The 27,983-nt window shown below is 37.7% G+C and overlaps 1 protein-coding gene across 19 annotated transcripts in view; it reads right to left on the reverse strand.

The window, feature by feature from the left end:
• ROBO2 (roundabout guidance receptor 2) overlaps nt 1-27,983 on the reverse strand; it is a 1,206,434-nt gene that overhangs the window by 561,291 nt on the left and 617,160 nt on the right. The window contains exon 1 of one of the 19 annotated variants that reach the window (XM_014867650.3): nt 3,750-4,748. The exons of the other annotated variants lie outside the window; for them this stretch is intronic. Coding sequence (XP_014723136.2) covers nt 3,750-3,810 — 61 coding nt within the window. The 5' untranslated portion in view covers nt 3,811-4,748. Of the gene's footprint in view, nt 1-3,749; nt 4,749-27,983 lie in introns of those variants that run through there. 19 annotated transcript variants of the gene reach the window in all.

The raw sequence follows: 27,983 nt of genomic DNA on the forward strand, positions 1-27,983 counted from the left end.
CAAGATCCCAATTGAAAATTTTCAAAGGTAAAACATTATTAACATATCTCCTTTAGATGCAGATTTTCTAAACTGTTATTCCAGAAACACCCTCACCTATCTTCTTCACTCTCCAAATGTTTTCCTAATTCCTTCCTCCAAATCCAAAAAAGGAGGAGGAGTAGAAGGAAGAAATGAAGGAGGAAGAGGAAGAAGCGGAGGAGTAGGAGGAGAAATAAATATAAAGGAAGTCTTTCTAATACTCAAAAACCAAATTGCACCTGCGAAGTAAATGGATCTCCTATAGATTGCAGGAAATACGGAAGCAGATACTACTAGACACACACATCCCACACACATAAGGTCCCTTCATTACTATCTGTGTATCCAAATTTATGCAATGTGCTTACATATCCACGTTTTTATGGTCAAAGATGCTATCGTACGCAGGCTGCTCAGGGATGAGATGACTAGAATTGTTCTTTTTGTATAATCATGACTTTTTTTTCTTTAAGATATTCTTTTTTGATGTTCTAAGAAATCCTTTTGGTTTATGGTCCACATGTTGCCTCGAATCAAAGGTTATTCAAACAAAGCCAATTCAAACGTGATATTACTGCATAGTTGGAAGAACAAATTTCAGGTTACTTATATGCAATTTAAGTTCTGAAATGGACTACATATGGCTACGATAATGAGCCCATTACTGAAAGAAGCACTTTAGCAAAGTGTATAAACCTATATAAGATTATACATCTGCACCACGAGCACATATGCTCTTTATCTCCCCAAATATCACGTGTGCCATTTTCATTTAAGAATAGTCAAGGATTAAAGATAAAACTATTCTCATTTTAAAAACGTTTTTTGGCAAGTATTGTAAAATTGCTGAACTGACACAATGTATGGGATATAGATGTAATTAAAAAGTCTTGCCTGGTTCCTATTAGTTCCCTGTAAATGACTGGAAAACCCTATGCTCATTTAAAAATAAAGACAATCTTGAAAACAAAGGCTCAGCTCAATGCATAGTCTCCTATATAATAGTAAAGAAAAACCTGCATTTGGTTAATTAATCCATATCAAATGAGAAACTCTTTATTTACATCGCAAATAGAAAAGTTTGTCAGTAGCTCCACTAACTTAACATTTATTCTCTATGGATTCCTACAGACACAAGATACTGAGCAATCGTAAATAATATTAGCACATATCTTCTATGAGGAGGCGAAACTCTAACATTTTTCATATACTATAAAAATGCACATATAAATAACCCACCGAGCAAATTTCAATGCAAATCTATGTATCATTTGTCACTGAATAAAATTAATTTCTGGGTCTAGCACAAGCACAGTCAGTATATCTTTGAAATGGTACAAGCTTCTCTAAATTTGAAATTCATGGGGAGAATGCACACACATTTCTAAGAAGGATAATAAGTAAACAGAAATCAGAGAATCCTGGAAGAGTAAGAAAGCTGTGATCCTACAAACCAAACTCCTCATTATATATGTGAACAGTCAGTCCCAGTGTGTTGAAACAGCCTAGAGGGCAGTATTGTCTACATCCCAAATTTTCTACAATCCCCATGGAGAGGCTGTCATCATTCTGGAGTAAACCAAAGGCAAGCCAATGTCAAATGTCTGATTTACATACTAATTCAGTAAGTATTCACAGTTTCCTTTGCTTTTGACATAGTAGACGTTAAATATAAAAGCTAGTTTCACACACACAAAAATTTAATATTACCTTTCCAACTCTGGGCATTTGTAACTACATTACTACAAATTTTGCTGCATAACTGTGGTCCAGACACCAACTTCCCCCTTATCCTACGATATTAAATCAGAACAAAGGTCCGAGGTGTGTCTCTGGGGCAGGAGGGACGAGGTTAGGGGAGAAGGAAGGAAAGAAGGGAGAGAGGGCAAGGTAGGAGGGAGGGAGGCAGGAGAGAAACGTCTTGCTGCTGCTGTTCCAGCAAGCTGCTTAATTGCATTTGTTTCCTCTATCTCCAAACACCCTGGTACATTAATTACATTCTGTAACACCAAGCTCTTCTGATTCCCTCTGTCACTTTCACTGAGCAATTTAATTGTATTCCTCCTAGCTACACACTGATTCAAAAAAAAAAAAACTTGGTGATAATTCTGTAGTCTAACATATAGTTTATACATGCATTTCTGCTATTGAAATATGTAAATTCATGGTTTACCAGGATATATTATTCAAAAAGTTATATCAAAGTCTTCTTATCATGATAATCAGACACAATTGGGACAACTATGAAGCCCTTTTTGTTCTGGCAATGTAAATGTATTATGAAGGTAAATGTATGGAAGAAGAAAATACATAGCGAATAATTGGATATGATTATAGATATTGCCAAATTAGAATTCCCAGCGATTAATTCCAAAACATCTACTACTTATACGAGGAAAAATAAATAGAAGCAGTGTGGCCACATGAACGCCTTGCCTACTGTTGCTGGAGGGCAAAGGTACTCATGTAGTCCATGATTGAAAACAGCCACTTGACAGTAGGTAAACTCATCTGTATCGCCTCATGTTTGTAGAAAGGCTTCCTTTTCGAGTCTGCTACATTGGGTTCCATGCAGCAGCAGCTGCCAGGAACAAAGTTAGCTCCTACAGGCGGGCAAAAATAGGCAGTGTCCCAAATAATGAATTTGTCCACAACACAAATGCTGGAAGAAAGTTTATGCAGCAACAAGCTACTATGATGGCTCAAATATTTGGACTAACACTCTTCAGATTCTTTACAAGTACAGTAATTAAAAATCTAAAATACTACGAACCACATTTTCAGGAGAATAAACATGCTTTAGTCCTCTCTTGAGACCAAGTCTTTCCATTGATGTAAAAATTAAAGTCCCTAGAAGGTTAATACTACATGTTCTTTCGACTTTCTTCTTCTGAACAAACAAAAACCCATGTTAATGATTACTTCCACTCGTCATTCAAAACAGCTACAAAAAAGGATTTTGCAATCCTCAGTTAGCAAGAAACTGACATCTTGTGACAATATCCCGGGAAACCAAATCTGAACAAAAGACAAGAGAATCAGAGGCAGAATGCTGTCTGCTTGACAGACAGACTCAACCTAGAGGGAGACACCTACAGCACCTGTTTCAGATCCCCATTGTGTCTGCCAGTGGGGACTGAGCTGAGTCCTGCAGCCAGCCCAGAGATCTCCTCACCCCCTTCCTGGAGCCTCGCCCAGTCTTACTTTTGACAGTTTTCTCCCTCTGATCTAAATTTCTCATTCTGATTTCCCTCTCGGAGAGCACTTACCAGCATGCAGGTGATACACACTGATCCCTGAGATGCCCTGTCTCAAATTCCTAACCCACTGAACCTTCACTGGAGTGTCTATTACTATTTTTCTTCACTTGAATTTCTAAGCCAAAGTTCAGATACAAGAGCAAACACCAAAGAGACAGCAGACACAAGAGTACTAGACTCGTTCAAGACACTTACTTCAATATTTTTTTCCAACAAAATTGAGAGCCCATCAGTGATTAGCCAACTCCTCAATTAATTAAGTAAATTACAATAACAACAATAGGGGACTACGAAGACGTCCCACTTGGAGCAGTTTAGAGACAAAAGACTTAAAATCTCTGCCCCCAAAAAGCCCCGTGCCAGGCCAAAAGGAACGAACAGTCATAATGTCATTTTATTTATAGCCCACGTTCGACTCGGAAAAAAATGTTTTGGGGGAGAAAAAGGGTAAAAGCATGTTTAACTTACCGTCAACCCGAACATATAAAAATCCACAGAGCAGTAGTTGTGTAAACATCAGCCGACTCATTTTGACATATTAAAAAGGATCCAGATTAAGAAACCAATCCCAGAGAGCAAAAGTACAAAAATAAGTATCAAAAAAAGAGGTAGGTCCAAAGTTCAGACGTTCCCAGATGCTAATTAAAGTCAAGAACAGCAAATCGCAAGATCAGAAGGGGCTAGTGGAGAGGTCTTGAATGGGGCACATTTAGATCCAGCCAAATTAACAGGGCACCCCCAAGGCTGCTGTATTTCCACACTCTGGCTTCCTACAAATTCAGCCCAGCCGGAGGGATTATTCAAGTGTGTCTAACCCTCTGTCCTCAGGCTCCATTGCAATCCAAAGCCAAGTTCTTTCTTCAGAAGTCAAGAAGATGAAGGAGGAGGAAAAAGACCTAATTCCTAGAAAGTGTTCCACAAACTTGCCAGCGCGCTGCCGAAAAACCATTGGCCTGCCTACTGGTTGCCTTTCCCCCGGTCTCCTTCTCGGTAGCAGCTCCACGTCCAGAGTTTTTTTTTTTTTTTTTACTTAACTTCCATAATAAGGATGTGTCAAAGCAACACTTTGCAGACGGACGGACTTGGCGGGCCTCTCCTTTGCAGCCTCGTTGCCTCCCTCCACCTCTCTGGTTTGCCAAAGAGAGGCAAAGGGAAATCAAGACGACTCGGGTGGAGAATCCGAACTCTTACTCGGTGGGGCTGCAGGGAGGGAGGGAAGGAAGGAGGGTGGGAGGGGCAGGGCTGAGGCTGCGGCCACCCCCGCAGGGCCGCCTCTGAGCCACTGTGGACCCGGGCGGCTGCGGGCGAGAGCGGAGCGGGGCGAGGGAGCCGGGAGCCGGGAGCGGGAGAGAAAGGGAGCGCGCAGTCCAGCCGCCAGGCGCGGTGCAGCCGCGCGCCCGGGTCCAGCCGCCGCTGCTCCGGGGCCCGAGAGCAGAGCGTCCGCCTCCTCCTGCAGCTGCTGCGGGTGGAAGGACTTAGAGGAGGGAAGGCGAGGAGGCGGGAGGGGAGGGGAGGAATGAAAGCTGCTTGGAGTCTGCCCCGGGGAGGGGGGCGGGAGGGAATGAGGGGGTGCTCTGAGCCTTCCACCTCCACACTCCGCCACCCGTCGGTGCAGGGGGCGCCAGCCTGCTGGGCCGTGGGGGTAGGGGGTGGGGGGCGGCTGGAGAGCAGAGAGTCCCAGGGGGGCGGAAATTAACAAATTCGGAGCCGAGGGCCCGGGTTAACTGGTTCCCCTACTCCGCGCCTCCTCGCCCCCACCCCCTCTCGCCTCGGGAGGGGATAGGTGGGTGCTAGCCCCCTGCTCCTCGCCGCGTCCCGTTTAATGGGCAGGTAATTTTCTCGGTGAGTGATTTCATGGAAGCCCTTCCTAATTATTCATCCCTCCGTCTGCCGGAGATGCACGCTCTTTCTGGAAAAAGATCATCCTCCAGGACCCGGGGCGCAGCCTCATTACCCGTTAAAATCACACAAACACTCTTCACCTTTTAGCAAAATGAGAAGCTGAGCGGGAGGGAGAAAAGGAAAGGAAACAAAATATAATCACCTTTTGGAGCGGAAAGGTTGGGGGGCGGGGGCTGCTTCCTATGGCGTTAAAAAGGCACAAGATAAAAAGAGGGGGGTGTACAGAAATCTGTAGCCTCTACCGGCTCGTTTTAGCCAAGATCTATGGCCCCCTGAGGAATCCCGGGGGGAGGAGGAGGGGAAGGGGTGGCATCCCCTCTTCTGCTACTCAGTTGCCTTCTGACCCCTGAAAGATGAGTTAGACGCTGGATTGTGGGATGCAAGGGAGTTGAGCAGAAGGCGCTTAGGATGGGGACGGGGCATGAGAGACCTTGGGGGGAAGGGAAAGATGCCTGAAGCCCTTGCCCTCCAGACTAGCACCTCTGAAAGGAAATTCGGAAAACGCAGGTTCAAGGAAAGCTAAAAACCCAACTGAGCTAATAGAAGCTCAAAAAGAGCCGGATTCCAGCCTAAAGACGACAAAACCCTGAGAATTAAGGCAAAACCCACCAAGCGAATGCCATTCAGGACCGGGGATGATTAAGGAAGGCCACGTTAGATCAAAGGGATGCCACCGTCTGCGGTGCCGCCGGTGTGGCCGGTGTGGCCAGGCCCACGTGTGATCACTGTTTGATGCTTGTTCGGGTGATTAGAAGGCGGGTTATAGGAACTCACGCACGTCCCCGAGCCCAGCTAAACGCTGGATGGTGAGACTCTAGTTCCCCCTACTGGAAAACATTAGGAAAGATTCTCTCCATTTGAGGCAGTTTGAGGAAGAGCCTTTTGTTTGGTGGATACATTTTGGTGTTCCCACTTAATTTAGCTCTCCGCTGCCTATTATGGACATGATATCATGTGTTTCCAAAAGATGATCAGCGACGCTCAAGCAGTTAGGAGACTTGCCCCTCAGCATGCTTGAAAATTATGGTAAATAGTCTTGCAAAAGAATAAAACAAGCCACTCTTCTGGCAAGGCATTGAGTAATTTCAGCACACTTTTGACCTACATTATTTAGTTGTTTTTAAAGAAGTGCAATAGTGTGCTTAAGCTAAATCACTTGAATTCTCATAGTAATGATTCTGAATGTGATATTGTTTTGCCACTCTCTGAAAAAAAAACTAAACAAAATTCACATGCATTTTTTTCCCAAAGGACTAAATCTAAACTAGATAATATTGTGGTCTTGGAAAACCCCAAAATTCATTGGATTAACATCTCTCTTATCTATCTGTAATACTGGAAAATAATTGATAATTCTGTAAAACTTTCATTTGAAACTTTTGGGCTACATTTAAAGTCAGAGATTACAAATCTGTGTGGGAAGTAGGGGGAGATTGGTCAGAAGAGAATGGCCTACTAATTGTCCTCCAGAGCACAAAAACATTGCCTCATATCCCACAGAAAAGTTGTCCTTGTGTAGAGTATGACCAAATGACCTCACAGGAGGAAAGGTTTTTTTGAGAAACATCTCTTTGGTTATATTTACTTGGCATTTGGGGCCAAGCATCATCATTTTCCATTCATAATTACTTTACCTGCTAAAACTGATGAAGCACACCAGTGATTTCAGTCTGGTGTCACCTTTTTGCCATACATTACCTACATTATGTAATAATGCCCATAACAAAGGAATTTGGAGGTCCATGTTTTCTGCTTTTCTTGAAGATGAGTTCGTAAATGATGTTTAAAAAGAATACCTTGTCAGCATCTCATTTAATATGAAATGTAACCAAGGAAAACTGATGATTTTGTAAGAAAGTCATATCAAGTGATGGTTTAAAATTAGGAGCAAAACTCTCATGCTAAGTCATCAACAGTGATAGTAAGAGTCAACAGACAGAAATGTAATATCAATAACATTAATTCCAAGGGGAACAAAGACACGAACTTTTGGGAGATTTGTAAGATCTATGTTAGAGAAACATGTATATTTCCATTAAATTTAACATGTTTTCAGTGAGCATTGATTGTCTATGGAAGAAATGGATTTCTCACTCTATCTTAAAGGAAAATCTTAAAAACCTGAGTGTTCTAGTAGAAGTTGGACATTCAATTCTAGCAGTGCTTTAGCTAAAAAAAAAAAAATTTCTTAGGTTTTCATTAAGACGAAAAGCCAGAAATGGCTTTCAGTGAAGCCCCACCACCACCAAATCAGAAGGTTGAAGATACAGAAAATTAAATGGGCATTTGGCTTCAGTATCTTTCCAAATAGGAATTATTTTTTCTTCTCTAAAGAAGCAGCTGAATAGCAAATGTACATGGAAATCTAGGCTCCTTTTATGTAAAACTTGGAATGGTATTATTATGTACTCAAAATGTGCCTACCAGATAAATATATATTTTAATACATCTAAAGACGACTGTGTTTAAGAGACTATAATTAACCCTAATTTGGATAAAGTGATCAAATGGCCTTCTTTGTGATTGTGCTTCTTAGTTGGCATGTCTTGGAGACCATGAAATAGTCATCTGAAGGCAATCTGCACAAATAGATATAAAATATTAAATATTTCTTTTCCATACCAGATTCCTCAAGGATGTGGTATAAACTGAAAAACCTCAATCCATTTTTTTTGTTTTTTTCTTTTTGAGGAAGGTTAGCCCTGAGCTAACATCTGCCACCAATCCTCCTCTTTTTGCTGAGGAAGACTGGCCCTGAGCTAACATCCATGCCCATCTTCCTCTACTGTATATGTGGGACGCCTACCACAGCATGGCTTGCCAAGCGGTGCCATGTCCACACATGGGATCCGAACCGGCGAACCCAGGGCCGCTGAAGGGTAACGTGAGCACTTAACCCCTCAATCCATTTTTTTAACTCTTCCCAACATCCTGTCATTATAATTGCAAGGTGGTATATATAGGCAAATCAAAGTTTTGATCCATGATAATAATTTTAATATCTACTGCCATGTGGTGAATGCCTGCTATGTGTCAGGGATTGTTCTCGTTTTTACAAATTCATTATATCATTTAATTCCTCTAAGAGCCTTATGTGGTTGATATTATTCCCATTGTACAGATGATAAATATCCAACCCAAGTTAACAACAGGTGCAATCTTCCTTTGAAGCCAGATCCGACTACAAAATCTATGCTCCCAAGTTGTTAGGCTGTGCTTCCCAGGATTATTTTAAGACATCTTCCACATTGTAGAAATGCTGTAACACTTTAATAAATTGCTTTGATTGATCAATTTAAGAGAACCCCTGGTGCACCAAAACATATGGAAATATGTAATCAGCTTTGTTTTCAAAATTGAAGAATCTTTTTAAAGCCAAAAGATCACCATTTGTTACCTGTTCAGTTTGAATTTTTCTGTTTAAGACTGTCTTACCATACCATACAGAAACACCACATTTAGATGAAATGTATGGGTTATTACCTACAGAAGGACACGGGACAATTAAAATAAGTAAAGCGTTAAAAATCCAGAGCAGAGAAAGGTGACTAATTCGCTCCTAGGTTATTTTTTTTATTACACTCCATCCTGTTCCAAAAACAATTGAGGGAGCCAAGATAAAATGCATGTTGTTCTTCTGAAATATGTCTTAAACATCTGATTTCAATCAATTTATTTTCAATTATTTACTATAATTCTGTATATGTGATAAGCCTGCCTATCTATGTATCTATAATTTGTACTTTTAGTACATTACATGGAGTTATTAAAATCTTCCATTTTTAGAGATCTGAGATTTAAGTTGACTGAAATGTACCAATATTTCACAAAAATAAAGTGTTTTCTGCTAAATGCCATCACTTGTGGTGAAGAAGGACTTTTCGTTCTTTAGAATTAAAATCAATTGGGAAAATCATTTTTTATCTTGATTGACAAGTTCAGTGATGCTTTCAAATCTAACCAGTTTTTGAATAAATAAAATAATACCGTAAGTAAGAAGTAATAGCAAAGGATAATTTCTCTAAGTGTGTATACCTTAAAATTTGGAATTTTTTAAAACAAATAACAGCATCTCAGTGTTCATTCATGAGATTTTATCTTCATAATGTCAGTATTCCTCCTTCTGGGGTTTTCCATTCCCTGCCCCCCTCCATCTTAGTGATGTATGAAATCTCAACCTCTGCCAAAAGTTAAAAAGTAGCTCATTGGTAGCAAAGATAGCCTCTCATCTAGATGAGAGAAGTGTTTTTAAAAATAACCACAGTGTGGGGCTGGCCCCATGGCCGAGTGGTTAAGTTCCCGCTCTCCACTGCAGGTGGCCCAGTGTTTCGTTGGTTCGAATCCTGGGCGCGGACATGGCACTGCTCATCAAACCACGCTGAGGCAGCGTCCCACATGCCACAACTAGAAGGACCCACAATGAAGAATATACAACTATGTACTGGGGGCTTTGGGGAGAAAAAGGAAAAAAATAAAATCTTTAAAAATAAATAAATAAATAACCACGTTGTCAACCTCATGAAAATAAAAATTATCTACAAGTGCAACCCCATCTATGTGGCCTCCAACCATGACAGGCTAGGCTTCGTATGCGTGCATGGTCTTTTTTCTGCTCCTTATTTTATCATGTTTATTTAAAGCCCTCAAGTTCCTCTTTTAGTATATAGCCTAATTTCAATGATGTTAAATAATACACTTTCTGCTATTTTTACACCACAATATCATGGACCCAAGAAAATCCCTTTGGTGCTTTGCCAAACTATTCCAAGTCCATCTGCTCCAGTCTGGGCTTTGTATAATTGAATTTTAGCAACGCCTAACTGTAATCCTGATAGGAAGATTTTTTAAAAATCGAAGCAAAATTTTTGTTGTTCTTAAAAAGAAGGGACTGTCAAAGCTTCGGGAAAAGTCTTATCGTACTATAGGTCCCAGATTTTTATAGTTATCTGCTCACTGAGTTGTCTTTTAGACATATTTAATAATGGATTCTTCAAATTAGAAAGAAGTTGCTTATTTTCCTTTACAATAATATCATGGAATTAATCCAAGGGCACATGTAATCCAATTGAGCTGCCTGTGGTTCTATCATACAGAAGAACTAATCTGTTTCGGAGCAGATTCTGATTTTCTTCCAATATCCAAATTATCTTATTTCTGCCTGATAAATAACTTCTGACTGCCTGTGGAGTACTTGAAGTCCTTTTTACAATGAATGTTAGGTTTTTAGTTGTTAGGTACAAGCAAGCAGCCTAGGTAAAATAATTTGGCGCAAAAAATTGAGAGATATGGGGCCAGCCCAGTGGTGTAGTCGTTAAGTTTGTGCACTCTGCTTCAGCGGCCCAGAGTTCACAGGTTCGGATCCCGGGAGCTAACCTACACACCACTCATTATCCCACGCTGTAGTGGCATCACACAGACAAAATGGAGGAAGATTGGCATGGATCCTAGCTCAGGACAATCTTCCTCAAGCAAAAAGAGGAAGCTTGGCAACAGATGTGAGCTCAGGGCCTATCTTGCTCACCAAAATAAAAGAGATGTAAATACACATTCTCCTCCTTAAGTGATAAAAAGAAATATATGGAAGAAATTTGTCATGGTCCAAGTTTATAGACAAATCTGCAAATGAAGGAATAATATGGAACATAAAATACTTCGTATCAAAATATTTTAACTTCGATGAAAAGTCTGTCTCTCTTAAGCAGTTTCTACTGATTAATCTTTTACTTAGCAAAATGAAGTACAGGTATGAAATGAAGTGAGTTTTGTTCTCTGAGTAATTTCAGCATTTCCATTTTATACTAATACTGACGTAAAGGGACCAAGAGACCAAATGGTTGAAATTGAAAAATGCTAGTGCAGTTTTGAAAAATTTGATACAAATTGTACAACCCCGTCTCGCATTAGCTTCTTTTTATTTTTAATATACTTTCTTTATTTTCAGTGGCTTTTTCCACAGATTTAATAAAAATATGAAATTTAAATATGTGTACCTTGTATCTAATATAAGATATATGGCAATGAGAGAATAGTTTCACCAAATCTCTATTTTTTAAATTCTCATTTTCCTAGGACTTCTCCTCTATGATCTTTCCTTCAGCAATCTGGCAAACATGAGTGTTTGAGGTACTCATTGGTATACACAGGGTCGATGAAAATTATGTAGTGTGATGGATTTTTAGCTTGTCTCTACAACCAGCTTAAGTCCAGCTTATTACTTACCTATTATTTTGTTTCTCCCTTGTCCACTTCCCACCAAACACGTACCTTAAAAGGAAATTATATCACAAACCTGGAGAAATATTTATAGGGGTTCTGGTCGTCTATTTTCCAGCCTTCATTCTGAATCATGTTTAAATTATCAAAAAGAGATGAAAACATTTTATTTTAAAGACTTCCAGGGATTTGGCAATATTTTTAAGTAAACCATTCATATGCCATCAGGAAAATTTTAGTCTTCTCTAATCTAACTATGAAGGAGCATTTCTACTCCATTATTTCTAGGAGGAGACAGAATAATGAATATGTGCTAAATGGGGAAACTAATAAACATGCTAAGAACTAGAGCTTTGGGTTAAGCAGATCTGAATTCTAATCTTGGTTCTACCACCTACAGTGTAATCTCAACAATTGCCTCAACTATAAAACAAAGATAATAAGAGACCTACTCAGAAGGGCATTTGGATGATGCGTTTAAAGGATGTGGCACAGTGTACATTTTCATTGTACATTTTTATTGGTTTCCAACACTTAGGGTCATTGGAATGGGAGTAACAGATCTCCATCACGGTAGCAGAAACAAGGTTTTATGTTAACCTGGAATCATTTCCTTTCCTTCTTCCACAAAGAAGTTAGCCAAATTTCCCAGCCTGCTCGATGTTAGGTTAGATAATGTGGCTGAGTTCTGGCAAATAGAATGTAGGCATTTCTAGGTCTAGCCTCTAAGATCCTCCCATACCATCTTCGCTGATCTGACTGTTCTGTCATCATTGGATGGCCAAATCCTGTAGAAAACACTGGGCCACCCAATGGAATCAATGAGTCTCAGGATCAGTGTGTAGAGGAGACAATCTCACTTTCTCCCAAATGCTTTAGACTATGAGTTGAACAAAAATGACTTGTGATGTGTTAAACTATTGAAGTATTAGTACTCTCTGTTTTAGCACTTACCCTATCCTGACAAATCTAATCAGCTACTTTGAATATTGCCTAAAGTTTAAATGGAAATATTGTAATATATTTCTTCACAGGACATTAAACCACAATGAATATTATAACAATTAAATTTTAAGAATATCTAACTTTTTAAAAACAATTACTATGTGGCTAGCACTGCAATAAAACTTTTATATTGATTGTCTTAATTATCACAAAGCCTATAAAGGTGGTATTATTTTTAGCCCCATAATTCAGAATAGTTAATGAAGGAGCAAACTGAAGAAATGTGGAAAGTGTCATGGTTTGAAGCTGAGACTCATATGTCATGTCCACAAAGTCTGTGGTATCACACGTGATCAGCTAGGTTGTTCAACAGCTGTTTCCCAACCTATTTTTCAATGTCATTCCATAGGGAACATTTTTAGACATTTAGACTTTTTTTTTTAATCACCTCCCCAGGGAATTTTAATACCACAGATATACTGCATATATGCTTATGCACTGTATGTATATATGTACTTTATAAATAAAAAGAGTAAGATTTTTGGGTTTTTGCCCCCAAGAATCATTTTTGCATCACTTCCATTGAGAAGGTATATTCTCCAAATACAAACAATTCCCATATCTCAAACAACAGGGGTTATTTCTTCTTGTGTGGGTCTGCTGGGGACTTGATTCTACGTTATCCTCATTTCAGGACCTATGTTGCTAGACTACTCATTTTCTGAACAAATAGAAAGGCAGAATATGGCGGTTAAATCCTCTGGCTAGAAGCAAATATCACTATTTCTTATATTTCATTGCCAAAGCAAGACACAAGATCCACCCCACTCCCACTTTATAGATGGCAGAAAACTGGAAATATTTGTTGACCAGCTCTGTTTACTATTTCACATCCACCTCAGGCTGACTTCTTTGCTTTTGGAAGAAATTATGTAAATTAATTATGGTAATGAGGGTTATTGCAGGCTGAAGAGAAGCTCTGATTGATTATTGTATGTTTCTGTACTGGTTTGAGTAGTGTCCTCCAAATACATGTCCCCTCGGAACCTCAGAATGTGACGGCCTTTGGAAATAGGATCCTTGCAAATGTAATCAAGTTAAGAGGAATTCATACTTGATTAGGATAGGCCCTAATACAGTGACTAGTCTCCTTAAAGGAAGAGGGAAATTTGGACATAGACACAAAAGCCACAGGGAGAAGACAGCTATGTGATGACAGGGGCAGAGATTGGAGTTACGTGGTCATACTCCAAGGAATGCTTGGGACCACCAGACTCTCCAGAGGCTGGAAAGGATTCTTCTCCAGAGCCTTCGGAGGGAGCATGGCCCTGCTGACATCTTGATTTTCTGGCCTCTAGAACCATGAGAGAATAAATTTCTAATTTTAAGCCACCAAGTTTGAGGTACTTTATTATGGCAACCCTAGATAAATAATATAGCCATTACCTGTTTTTATAAATTCAAAACATGAAAGTAACTTTCACTGATTAAATACCAAGTAGATAAATAAAGTTAGTAGAAGCCTTGTGAAATAATCTTAAAATGCATTCCAAATCTAATTAACTTAAAAGTTTATTATATGTGTACATACACACAAATAGACACGTATATCTAAATACAAAGAAAACTAAAATGAAAGAAAATTACAATTTAAAAAGTTTACCTTAAAAGACCCATTTTAGAATTTCAAAACTGAATGGTATTTTTAAGATAAACTGTTACAATCTCATTATATAGCTCATGGATAAGAAGTCGATTTAAATTAATGATAGACACCATATTCATAAATTAGTCTTTTAAAATTTATATTAATTTAACCAGAATAATTCTAGAATTTAGATACTGTCTTTTCTTAATTGTTATTGCAACTGCCAGTGGTTTCTGATTAAAATTTAATTATATAGATACTAGTGCATTTTAAATTCTTTTTAAAATTAGAATCACATCAAAATTGAAAAATAACTCTTTATCATGAAAATATTAAAAGCAATACCTAATAACTATTACCTCTATGAGGAAATATTAAATAAAAATATTCAGTCCTGGGGGCTGGCCTGGTGGCGCAGCAGTTAAGTTCACATGTTCTGCTTCTCAGCAGCCCGGGGTTTGCCGGTTCGGATCCCAGGTGCGGACATGGCACCACTTGGCAAACACCATGCTGTGGCAGGCGTCCCACATATAAGGCAGAGGAAGATGATCACAGATGTTAGCTCACGGCCAGTCTTCCTCAGCGAAAAGGGGAGGATTGGCAGTAGTTAGCTCAGGGCTAATCTTCCTCAAAAAAAAAAAAAAATTCAGTCCTGGTTTTATTGCTGTTTGTTACAAAATGCCTCTCTCAAAATGTAGTAAAGGTTATCAGAGAACCAGACTTACACAACCGCCTACGGCAGTAAATAGAAGACTTAAGTCGTTTCCTTTGCTGATTTATTTAATGTAGTCTTAGAGAGAAAGAAGTCTTAACACTCCTCTTTTTATGGCTTTCCTGTTTTAAAATAAAGGAAAGAATTAGCCAAATCTCAATTTTTATGCCACTAGCCCATTTTCCCCATCAATTTTCTCTTACATTCAATTAAAAAACCCAAAAACCAAAATAATCTCCAAACTTAGAAGCTCCCCAAATTACTGAACATATGACCTATCTTGGCAACTTTTTCAGATGTACGTTGGCCCCTACAGGAGCCACCCAATCACCATAATCATTAACAAGTAGCCGTAAATAGACACACACACACACACACACACACAGACAAATAAAGATGCTGGCCTCTTAAATCAAATTGAAGGATTACTGGCTCATCAGTCTGTTACTTTCAGTCTAAAGCAACAGCCATAATAAAGATTGAAATGCATTACAAGCTATATTTATACAAGCATCCATGAAATCCAGACCAATATCTTGAGCCAAATTCATAAATAGATAAGCTAATCAATGATACTTAGCATAGAATTCAGTGCTACGTGTTACACCAAAACGTCAGTAGGAAAAAGAGTTGCTGGAAAGAAGAAAGAAATTATCAGTTGTCTTATAGTCACCGAATTAAGAAAACAGAGAAGGCAAAATATACAAGATTTTGAAGAGGAGTAAAACGTTCCACAAATATTCCATCCCATGCCAGAGTTGGAGGAAAGTGAGAAACTTCGTATGGATAGAACCAGGAAAAATGTAGATGAGATGTCAGATGATTTTGTAAAGATTTTGGAGGACTTAGAGCAGAGATGGAGAAAAGACTATCTATTATGAATAACAAAAAATTGAGGTTCTGAGAAATTAAGTAACTTCAATAAAAGAGTATAAAAATAAATGACTGCTGAGCCTGATTGATATCAGAATCTATTTCATTTCCACTAAACCGTGTTAACTAATTTAATGTTACTCATTGTTTTCTGGCTATAGAGAGGGTATGCCAAACATTTTTAACTTGAGAAAAGCGTTCACACTTCATGAATTAGGGGATTTCGGGAGCAGTTCTCTGTTTATTTACCTCAATTGCTAGAAGAAAAGGAAAGCAAAGGTAAGAGGATAGAAAAGCAGGAGAGTAAGGACGTAAAGAGGTGTGTTTGGTGAGCTTGGTTATACTAAAACAAAAGATAGAGCCATGTGATTGACTATTCTTTGGGCTTCTCATTTTGCTTTGTAGCTCTTACCTATTATTTCTTTTTTTACGTATAAGGATACAATGTTTATTTAATACAATGGTTACAAATTTAGAACACAGGGAGCTTGGGAGCATTTTTTTTGTTTTTGAGGGGTACTTTTGGTGAAGAAGATTGGCCCTGAGCTAACATCTGTTGCCTATCTTCCTCTTTTTGCTTGAGGAAGATTGTCCCTGAGCTAACACCTGTGCCAGCCTGGCTCTATTTTGTATGTGGGACACTACTACAGTGTAGCTTGATGAGCCATTTGTAAGTCTGCACCTGGGATCCGAACCCACGAACCCAGGGCTACCAAAGCAGAACGTGGGAACTTAACCACTATGCCACCGCAGTATTTCTGATTTCTTCCTACCTCCTTCACTTTAGTCCTGTAAGAAAACTGAGATTTAGCCTCATTTGTTCACACCACAGGACTTTTGAGCCAGCTTAGCTGTAGTTTTCCCCCCACTTAACTAAACACACTAAGTGGGTGGGAGAGCAGTACTTGACTGATATTCTTACTAGAGTTCTCAGTTTGACCCTCATGGTCTTTAGGCTAGCCCTCCAAAGCTTAGAGGGCTATTCTAACAGCTGCAGGTCAATAAAGTACCATGATGACATAAATGTGGCAAAGATTTCTTTTAACAGTTGCTGGCATATGATATTGAAAGAGTTAAAGGAACTTAGCGAATGCCAGGTAGCCACCTCCTACTGAGAATCTGGTTTTCGATTTATGGTCCGATTTTGCTGCTGTATGTGCTCTCTGGGGTATGTGTGCTTACATATCTGTATGTGTGTGCTTCTGCATGAACTTGGGAAGAAGTACTTTGACAATTTAATATCGGCCCCTCTCACATGCACAAAGCCAGCTGCCTGGAGATGTCGCTTTCTGAGTGTTTGGGCCATCAGCCTGACAAGAGATCTGACCGAGTTGGTGGCTTCAGGGGGATTCCTCCTACTTGTTTCTTTCTGAGATTTCTTTTTGTAATATGATGTTGTCATCACCATTGTCATCAGAAAGACATATAAGAGATTATTGACATTATTGTTTGTCAGGCTTCTATATTAACTTTCCTTGAAATAGTATTGCTTCAACTGAGGAATAGGATTATATTTTGCCTTGTCTCCAGAAAGGCTTTTAAATTAGAATTGATGTTCTAGCTACATGATTTTTCACTGCTGATGTAATTTAGTTTTTTATCTGAATGTTTGATAAGTAGCAGTATGACTCTATTCTTCTAGTTACAAATCCATTAACTTCCCCCCTAAAAAGCTGTTGCTTCATAACAGCAGCTTTTATGTCAAGACAAACACCAAAATATATTATCATAGTCAAAATGCTTGCACCCATATCTGGATAGGTCTCTTAAGCATAAGAAACTTCAGTGGTTGGAAGAAAGATGGGGAAAAAATGATTGATTTGTTCAATTCACTTAACAAAGTTTTATTGAGTGCTGTTACATGCCAGGCTTTAACAGGAATCATGTCTGCCTCTAAAAATACACATTGCCTTTCTGGATTTTAGTTCCTTCAGCTGTAAAATGAAAGAGCTGGACGAGTGACTTCTGAAGACTCGTTCCCCTAAGAGCAGACATTCTGTTACTTACTTGGATCATGTAGAAGCCTTTTCCAGGGATTTCAGCTCTTGTGTCAATAATCGGGCCTGAGCCCTTTGTAGAAGATGAAGAATCATGGCTTCAAGTTTCAGATTCTGTGAAATGAAGTTACTTTGAAAGCTGTCATATGAAGTGGTGTTTATTTTGATAATCTTTCATTGGCACATCTGGTCTAATCTATTATGCTTATATTTATGCAAAGCTGTCAGAGTGTTAGTAGTTTTTCCTTGGGGCCAAGTGTAGACTGGAAAGTTGTGGTCCTCCCTCGTAGCTGGTTCATCTGTTACATTACATATGAATAATGTACATGACTTATTCTAATATCATAACCCTCTAATAAAATAAAAGAGGATACCAGCATCCCTGATATAACACAGCTTAGAATGATACAGATATGGATCTCATAAAGGTCAGAGCTTATCCCTGGATATTGAGTGGTCTATAAGGATTCCATGGAGTTATATTAAAAACCTACAGGACTGAAGGAAACTTCAGTAGGCTCTCATGATTAAAACAAGAAACAGAGACTTAAAACCAAGCATGAGCATATATGCTTTGCTGTCGTTTGAATATCCTCTTACAATGAACATTTAGTTTTGACTGTTGATTTGATGGTGGTTGTGGCAATCATGGTGAAGCGAATTTTTACAATAAATCGATGGAAACATTGAGGTGCTCACAGCAGAATTGCGTCTGCCTGTAGAAACTGTTGAGGCTCTTTCCTTATCAGGTACTTCTTAAAAATAAAACTGTGTAAAACATCAAGCGGAAAGCAGCAACAAGGAAACTGCCTCTCAAGGAGTGATGTAGAGATTTATGTGGGCATCTTCAGTAAATGCTTCAGAGATTCCTACATATTAATCCCCAACCACCCAGACTGTCATACTTTCCATTAGCACCCTACCAGCCTATTCTAAGACCCCGCAGCACAAATGATACCACCCAGGAGATTTTCCCTAAGGGAGCTGTAAAGAGTCTTGAGGTTGTTTGCATTTCAAAAGAAATTCACTTAGATCATAAATCTTTTGTCTAACCTTATGTCATTCCTTTTCATGTGCAGTTGGGAGCAATTTGTCTATTCTTTCAGAAACTTTTGTTAGTTATTATGTTAACTAAATTTCTAGGTCACTGCAGGACATTACTTTGGTTTTGCCCTTAGCAATAAATTTATATTTGAATTTGTTACACCAAGCGAATTGGAACGCTTCCAGAAATTTAATTATTGATATCACTTGAGACATGTTTGATTATATTTAGTTTTCAAGGTGCGACATCGTAACAGAACCCTAAATTTTAAAAAAAAACAATTTTGGAGGAGTCATCTGAGCTGATGGCAGGGTTAAGCAGTCATTAGTAAAGACAAGTTCAAAGTAATAACTAAGAGTTGGGATGCAATTTAGATTAATTGACCTAAAACATGTAATAACAAAAATTGAAAGAAATAATTTTTTCGTTATAGTAAAATATTTTGTGGTAGAGGTTTATGGCCTCTTCCTTTTGACTTGACTGTCACACATTCTAAAGGGAGGAGCTAGCCACCCAGTCGCCTGCCTTTTAGCAAGGCACACTAAATTAATTTACTGACAAAGGACAGAACTTCTGTCTTTTCATAAAAGTCCAAGAGGAAAAAACAAAACAGGAAAAGGTCAAACTAGTGGTCTCTTCACTAACGCTTCAATGTCTTCACTTTCCGCTATTCATATAGTTCAAATCAGGTCTTCTCCTCTGCCATATGGTGTTAAGTCACAAATTCAAAAGAAAGATGTGGATTTTTGAAACAACACTTAATATATGAAAATGGTCCAAAATGGTGATACTAAGATCAGTGTCACAAAAGGAAATTTCAAATTTCTTTTCTCTCCTCTTTTGCTTCATTATTATTCAAAATACAATTCATAACAACTGGTGTGTACCGTCTCCACATCTCCAACCCTTAGTTATTTCTCTCAGTGCAGAGTTCAGAGTTTCCGTCTCTTAGTTATTTCTCGTAGTACACTTAGACGCCACAAATCCAATTCTAGCTTTTCCTCTCAGTACACCATTCTCTCTAAACACTGGCTCACAGTAGTGGATATGTTTATGTTCAAGGAATACACAGACAATTTCTTTTTTGTAGCTGAGATCACTCTCAGTTTTGTTGGTTCCTGTCTCTCTCCATCAGCTACTCAAGCTGCCCATTTTACTGCCTCACTTTCACGTAGTTTTGCTCAGTGCCAGCCCAATTTCTGTACTGAAACTAATTATTCAGAACGATAAACCTATAGGACTTAGCTTCTGTCCATCTGCTGTCCCTGAGACTCAAACTTACCCATCCTGTATCCTCTTCCAACTGAGCCCCTTTTAAAGATATCTGAGAAAATAATTGGATCTATGCTGAAATAGTCACACAATTTTCTGCCTAACGTAAATTCAGAAGTTTCACTGGGCAGGGACATGCTAAGCCAATCTGTAAGGGGGCACTTTGGGGGCAATGTTGAGAACTTATGACAACTGAGTGTATCCGTGTTAGCCTGTGTGGACCCTCTGTGTAGAATTGAACTCCTGTACGTATAAGTCACGCATGTGTATGATATACAGAGAGTCTGCCTTACTAGACCTGAAGAAAATGTCTTCTTAAATACTATGTTTGTGTACTTCAAGCAGTTAAGTTAAAGTGGCTAACTGTACTATAGATATTCTTAAATTTCCAAAATATACATATGAGTCTTTTCTTATGTCATTTCATATGTATTTTGTACTTTAAGTATGATCAGAATATTTCTAAAAACTGCTTTGACTGTAGATATCCTAGACTAACAAACTCAGTAAAATGAGAAGCCAGTACTTTGGCAGAGAACTTCCTTAGTATAGGCAGAGTTTTATTTTTTCTGCCTAGTTTTATGTTTGAAAGAAGTGTTTTAAAATAATTCTATGTTGATAAGAGGTAATTAATTTTCTTTTCATGCTTGTCGCTAAGAGGCTGTATCCTTTCAAGAGAGTGTCTAAATTCCTTAAACTCTAAAAATACTAAAACCTTTGACATACAAATGGTTATTAAAATTGTTGTACATCACTACATTTTTTAGATCCAATCATAATATATCTCAACTATTTTACAATCTCTGGAGCCTGTTGGGCCTATTATCATTCTGTTTCCTTATCCACCCTTTGGTTTATTTTCTACTACTTTCCTGGAGAGAAAAAAGAATGATTGGCAAAAATACAATTCTCAAGCCAGTCACAAAAGGACAAACATCGTGTGATTCCACTGTATGGGGTTCCTACAGTAGTCAAATTCATAGAGACAGAAAGTAGAATGGTGGTTGCCAGGGGCAGGGGTGGGGAGGGGAATGGGGAGTACTTATTTAATGGGTGCAGAGTTTTGGTTTTGGAAATGAAAAAAATTCTGGAGATGGATGGTGATGATATTGTACAACAATGTGAATGTACTTAATACACTGAACTGTAAATTTAAAAATGGTTAAAATGGTAAATTTTATGTTAAAATGATTGAATTTTATGTTATATTTTACCACATTGAAAAAAATGTTAATTTGCGTGCTGTCTTTTTAAAGTAATTTTTTCCACCGTTAATTTTTTTAAAATGTTTAAATACTACAAAGCATAAAGAAAAAAATTCTTACAAGTCATAATCTCACCATTCAAGAAATAAACACTTAATATTTCCATGTATTTCCATTTTTCTCCACATAGTGCTTTATAGCTGCAAGTTTAATATTTATGATTCTGTATCCTGCTTGTCTTCCACTTAATGTTGAAATATAAAACTTTTCTATGTCATTAAACTTATAAATAGCATCTTATATGGTTTGTGATGTTATATAGTATGGGTATACCACATTAATTTAATATTCCCTTATTATTGGACATTTAGGTTATTTCCAGGATTATTTTTTTGTTTCCTTTTATGAACGACACTGACTTGAACATATTTTTCTATAAACCATTGTAGACATTTTTTATTTCTTCAGTAGACTTTAAGCATTTGCTTCGATAGATTGACTTACTGACTCAAAGGACATGAATATTTTTAAGGTTTTCAATACACATTACAAAAATGTGTCTGAGAAGAACAGAAAACACTTACACTCTCACCAGCTGTGAATAAGTGTCTATTTCACTAATGCTTTTATATATAGAAAGTTCTCCCCTCCCAGAAATTTGATAAATTATTCAGTTCTCAGTTTTTACTGCTTTGTTTGTGCTTTTATTTTTACATTTAACTATAAAAATCAAGACACACTGTCTATTTTAGTATAGAGAGAGGTGAACATCTTATTTATTTTTCCCAAAACCTATTCAATTTTCATTTATTTATAATTCTTCCTCTTCTTACTGTTTAAAAACGGCAAGGTCCCTTTTAACAGTTCTAACAATATATTGAAAATGATAATGACCAGGATCAATGATTGTGCTTTAGGTTTGCTGTGCTAAGCATTTTACTAAGAAGATGAACTTGATAGTGATCCTTTGAATTCTCATTACCGGGTCCCCATTACCGTAAATCCCCTTTACCAAGTCAACCAGCTGGAAGCAGTGGAGCTGCGGTTCAAAGCCAAATCTGTCTGCATCTAGGATCCAATCATAACTTCAGAACTGTCATTTTATAGAAACCAACTTGTCTCCTTAGTTTTGTTTTTCAAAGTTTTCCACAGAATTTTTGAACCAAATGATTTCTTAGCAAAGTTACAAATCCTTGAAGATGAAAGGGTCACTCAAAAATCGTTTAAAGTCAAAGTGATAAAATCCTGAAAATGAAGAGTCTGTTTGGGCTTTCCTGACCATTTCATCCCGTGTGACATTTCCCTTGCTGGGAGTCTCTTCTTACTTTTTCTATTTACCTTTTCTCTTCCATTCCCCTCCAGGCCCATCTGCTCATGAACAATTCCCTGATGTCCTCAGGCCACAGAGAACTCTCTCTTCTTTTTAATAATTATTTTTGGAGTGCTCATTTGAAATTTATCCTAAGCTCTTTGAGGTTCTAGCAGAGGACGATTGCTATGTTAGATCACTGACAGAAGGAAGATATTTTATTTTGGAAGGATGTCCTTGCTGGCCCACCACCAGCACAGGAAAGGATGCCCTGGATCAGAGACAGGTGGGGCCGCTTTTTCTTGGTAATTCAGAATGGCGGAATCAATTGTGACCATCCATAGGTGACAGAGGATATAACCAGATTACACTTACATCCAATTAATTTGCATTAAAAAAACAGTCTGTATTGAATTTATAGATATTAGTAATAAAATATATTTAAAATATTGTTCTGAATTGATAAGAACTTTCCTTACGGTATAGATCATGTTTGTAAACTTTTCTATTTGAAGGCAATATAGAGAGATTTTTGCTAGGCTTTCAATATTCTGTTAATATAAATAAAAACCAAAAAACAAGTGTCAGAAGATGCAGCCTTATGCCCATACTATTTTTGATTACCAGTTAGAGTGCAAGTCAAGAAGAAATTGAAAAATTATTTTTTAAAAATTGTTTGAATCATAACATCTATTTAAAAATAGAATTTGGCTTTTTAGATATATGTCCATACAAAAAATAAAATAAATAAAAACACCAAGAATATAGTCAATATTAAGAGAATTTTCATGGGTTTCCATTTCTTCCTGATGTGTCTCATTTTTAATTTTGCCTTTTGTTTTTTAGTAAATAATTTATGTAAGAGGCCCAACAGTCTTTTTCTAAGGATACGATAAAATGTTCAAAATTTCTCAGTTTGTTTCAGCTTCAACAATTCTTTACTTTTATTGAACTAATACTCTAGAATTATTGTAAAAGAAAATGATGTCCAATCTACTCGACATACACTTTAATTTCTTGGGTCCTGAGAGCCATTTGATGTTCTTTCTGATGGGGTCGAATAATCTTTTCATAAGTCAATAGTACTTTCTTCATCTATTTAGTTTATCTTTCTTTCACAATAGAAGGTTTTCTGTTGTCGTCGTTTTGTGTTTAACTCATTTCCTTTGAATTTAAAAGATGAAAGCTCCCAGTCACAAAGTCTGATTATTTTTCCACCTAACTGTTTCTGAAATTAGATACAACTTCCAAGGCAACATTCTCACATTTTAATAGTCTTCTTTTGTTGTTTTTTGGTCTAATATGTTTTTATTTTAGTTCAAAATTCTAGACAAAATAGAGATCTCCTGGTTTGATAATGACGTGAGGTAAGATGACTGTGCATATGAGCTATAGTAAATTACAGAAGATTGACAGCTGATGTAGCTGTGGGCTTAGAGGTGGCTGAAAAGTCTCAGACAATCTGTACTGTTGATGTCTGATCACAACTTTAGTAAATATTATTATATAATATAGGAAGCCTGGCTTAGTTCATAAAGAAATATTTTTATCTGAGATTAATGTTTCCCACTTTCACGCACCTAAGCTATGCTTTGAACAAACTTGCTTTCTTTGTACATTCACATGATCTGAACATATAGGGCAGCTGGGTGCAAGGGCACAGGCATGAGATTTGGAGAGAGGCATATGGCCAAACCCCACTCTAACACTGCTGCCAGTGTGCCCTCTGGCAAAGTTCTTCTTTGTGAACCTCGGGTTCCTCACCTAGAGAATGGAGACAGTGGTGGCATTACAGGGCAAATGGAAGTGGTATGGGTTGTATTAGCTTAAGTCACACGAACATGTTTTTGTAGATCAAAAAGCTCAAATATTGGCTATGTCATGTGATTCAACCTAATGTATACAAAGGTACTACCTCGCTTCCATGGTGACTATTCTTTTTAACACTACTATTAGCAAGAGCAGGACTTACCGAGATAAATATGATGTTTTTGGTGGCTAGGAGTCTTATATGCATATAAAGATAGTGAAAAGTGTATTATTCACAGCCAACAGTAAAGCATTTTCAGTTTTTGTTATCTTTTTCAAGAAGAGATAAAGAGATTTATCTGTGGATCCAATTCACAGTAGCACCATGATCTGACAAAGCAAATTAATATGAAGTGTAAAACTCTGTTGGTGGGGGCTGGCCCTGTGGCTGAGTGATTAAGTTCCTAGAGTCTGCTTCAGTGGACCAGGATTCATCAGTTCGGATGGATCCTGGATGTGGACCTACACACTGCTGGTCAGGCCATGCTGTGGCGCTGTCCCGCATAGAAGAACTGGAATGACTAGGCTATACAACTATGTACTGGGTTTGGGGAGAAAAACTTAAAAAAACTCTCTGGTGAAAACAATGTATTAGGACATGGACAGTGAGAAGCAAAATCAATTGATCAATAAATCATAGTATTAATATCAGATATGGATCAAGTTATCTTTCCAATGTGTGACTGTGCTGTGCTAACATATACAACTCATTTAAACACATTGGGTCTCAGTTTCCTGTTATGTTAAGCTAAGAGGTCATTTTGTCTGGTTTTCAAATAGCGGGCCTTGGGCTGGGGGTGGGGAGCTGTGATGAAACCAGTAAGCCCAGCTACATAACCTGTCCCTTCAGTCATAGCAGGTACATTCAAAGCATTTGTATATATTGGGGTTCTTGTAAGGAATAAGCTGTTATAAATTTTTTGAAAATTACTGGCCTATATTATTTAGCCCCTTCTAACTCTAAAATCCACTGATTTTTATGATTCTACCCAATATCAACATAGTTAAATGTCATACTAGAATATAATTTGCATAGAGTTGTTTTAATCATGGGTGGTTATAGGTTAAGTATTTCTTGATCCTTCAGTGACCTTTAGGAGACATTCCAAGGAGACAGAGTAAAAATAGAGTGTTCGCTTAAAATATCAAAGGCAAGGAAAAGATGTAATCACTAATACCGAGTTACATTTCTGTGCTTCCCATAAATCCACTACGTGTACACAAAGGCCCTTTCACTACAAATTGGTCACACTTTTTAGAAGTGACACCACTAATAACAACCCCTAAATGATATTAATCATGTTTAAAGAAAAGAGAGTTCGCTTTAGTAAAACATTAGCTAACTCTTGTTAAATTGATTTTAGCCTTCTCGGTTAATTGATTTTAAACACTATTTCCTTAGAGCTTTTATGATGAGCTGCAGTGGAGGGAAATGACAGGATTTCTCCTGAAATACTGGCTAGAAATATGTTTCCTTTTATTCTTAAATGACTTTTTCTTTTTTTTGAGACCTTTTTAAGTTGAACTTTTAATATGTAAGAATGATACAATTTAGACAGCAAATATCTGTCTTTCAAGATAAGCTCATTAGAATTCATTAGATATTTGTGATTATGATCTGTGATTTTGATAATATAAACATGACAAATTTAATAATAGAAAGATAATTAATAGAGTGAAAGAGTCATTATTCAGCAAAAGTCTAAGAAAGCTGGCATGCAAATGTTGAATACTGCTCTGCTGGTTCATTTCAGCTTTCTCTCTCTTTTTTCAATGGCCCCAACAACCCACAACTGCTTTGCTTCTCTGTAATAATGAAATAAAACTTAGGTGGTCTTTTGACCACCCCCAGTCTCCAGCTGCCCCTAATTGTTCATTCCCTTAACAAAACCAGGTCTTTTCTGATAACAGTGCCTTGCATTTTAATGGAACTGGCAACTCCACAGTTTAAATAGAAGTGGAAGAGACTGATGGTGAGGACTTCCAACCCCGTGTCATGTCTTGGGGGTTTCACATCTTACAAAGTGAGTGTGAAAACTGCTGGGATCTGTATCACAGGGCCGTAGCCCCCCTGGGGGCACACACTCCACACTCGTAGGCAGTTAACCTTGTGAGTATCTCCATCAGCTCCCTACTCCAGCACAGCTCTAGCTGGAGAAGGACGGAATCCCACTGTTTGCTACTGTGAGCCTAATCAGAGTTCTACCAGGGGAAGTACCTAAGTTGCTTGGGAGAGAGGAATGTCAAATGAAAAAGTATTCCATTGGGCAGTTGGGTGGAAAATGTTGAATAAAAGACGGGTCCAATCTAGCAGCCATTAAAAACCTTTAACTCATTAAAAGTTTAGAGTCTGTCAGACCAAATGTTTATACCCTCTAAAACTCAGGCTCAAAAATAAAGAAAATGAGATTTCACACGACTGTAATTATCCTGAAAGAATTTGGGCAGACCTTCCTGAAGGGAAATTAAGTATAGAGAAACTAATGTTTATCAAAATACTAAATCTGGGGACCTGATATTACGAAATGTTCTGGGTGACTGAAAATGCATTAAAAAATATCAGCTTTCAGAAACAGTGTTCCTGACTTCACCCCCTCAATCCCCATAGTCTTGCATGTCACAGTACAAGAAAATAATAGAGGCATCAGTGCTAATTAAAATTTGCTATAAGTTTAGGATCTTAAAACGATCACAGTTACTAGGGACACAGAGATACTACATTACCCCAACAGGAAAGAAGTAGCAACATGCTTTATCTAATCTCTGTCTTCCTATAGGTTTCATACCTTCACTTATGTCTAGAACCTTAAATGCATGGGGAGTGAGGTGCACTGTTTCTTGATGTGTTTAAGAATTATTATTTTATCAACATCTCTAATTTATATTTAAACATATCATTTAAAAAATAATTGTTCTTCAAAGTTTTGTTTGCTTTCTGTTTTAGCCTCAAGATCACATTCTCCTTTGCACCCCACTCTACGGATCGTGCCTTTGCAATTATAAGCCCTGGTCAATGGGAAAATATAATTTAGTTAATAGAAATTACCTCAATAGCCAATCTTTCAGAAACACATTTCTCTCATAAATTAAGGTGCACCTATAATCTAATTTATTTTATCATTATTTTTCTACTTTCCTTTAAAAATATTTCAATTCTTATTAGATTAGTGATGTGATGTCTACTGATTGCAAATTGTATTAAGACACTAATATTGGCTAATGCTTACAGATAAAAGGATTTTTATAGAAATTGATATTTCTTTTTCTTAAATGAATATATCTTCAGTCAATTGTATTTTTAATCCCTAATGTAACACTCTGATCAAAATAGAAAAAACTTCTAAAAAAAAATGATGCTATTTAAGAAACTGAAAGCAGGTAGTGAAATGGAGTTAGTAACAGAAATTTGCACATAGAGAAGTGGAATTGATAGAAATATGCTCAAGCAAAGGTAAATAGAGCTGAACTGGATTTAGAAAGATGCCACAGAAAGTAACCCACAGCAGCTGATCATCAGGAGAACATGGGTTGATTGAAAAAGATTACCAGGCCAACTCCTAGGCACTTGAGTTTAGTATTTCTGGGCTTGGGCCTGAGAACCTGTATTTTTAAAAGTTTGTTGAGTAATTCTGGTAATCAGCCAAATTTGCTGATCAGTGATTTATAAGTTTCCATAAGACCAATTTGGACAATAAAAGCTTCTCACCCAGTGGCTGTCTGAGCTTTCTATTCACCCACAAAACTGAAATTCTCATTATCTGGTGATTCTTCA

Source organism: Equus asinus, chromosome 18 (assembly GCF_041296235.1).
Source record: "Equus asinus isolate D_3611 breed Donkey chromosome 18, EquAss-T2T_v2, whole genome shotgun sequence".
NCBI classification, from domain to species: Eukaryota; Metazoa; Chordata; class Mammalia; order Perissodactyla; family Equidae; genus Equus; species Equus asinus.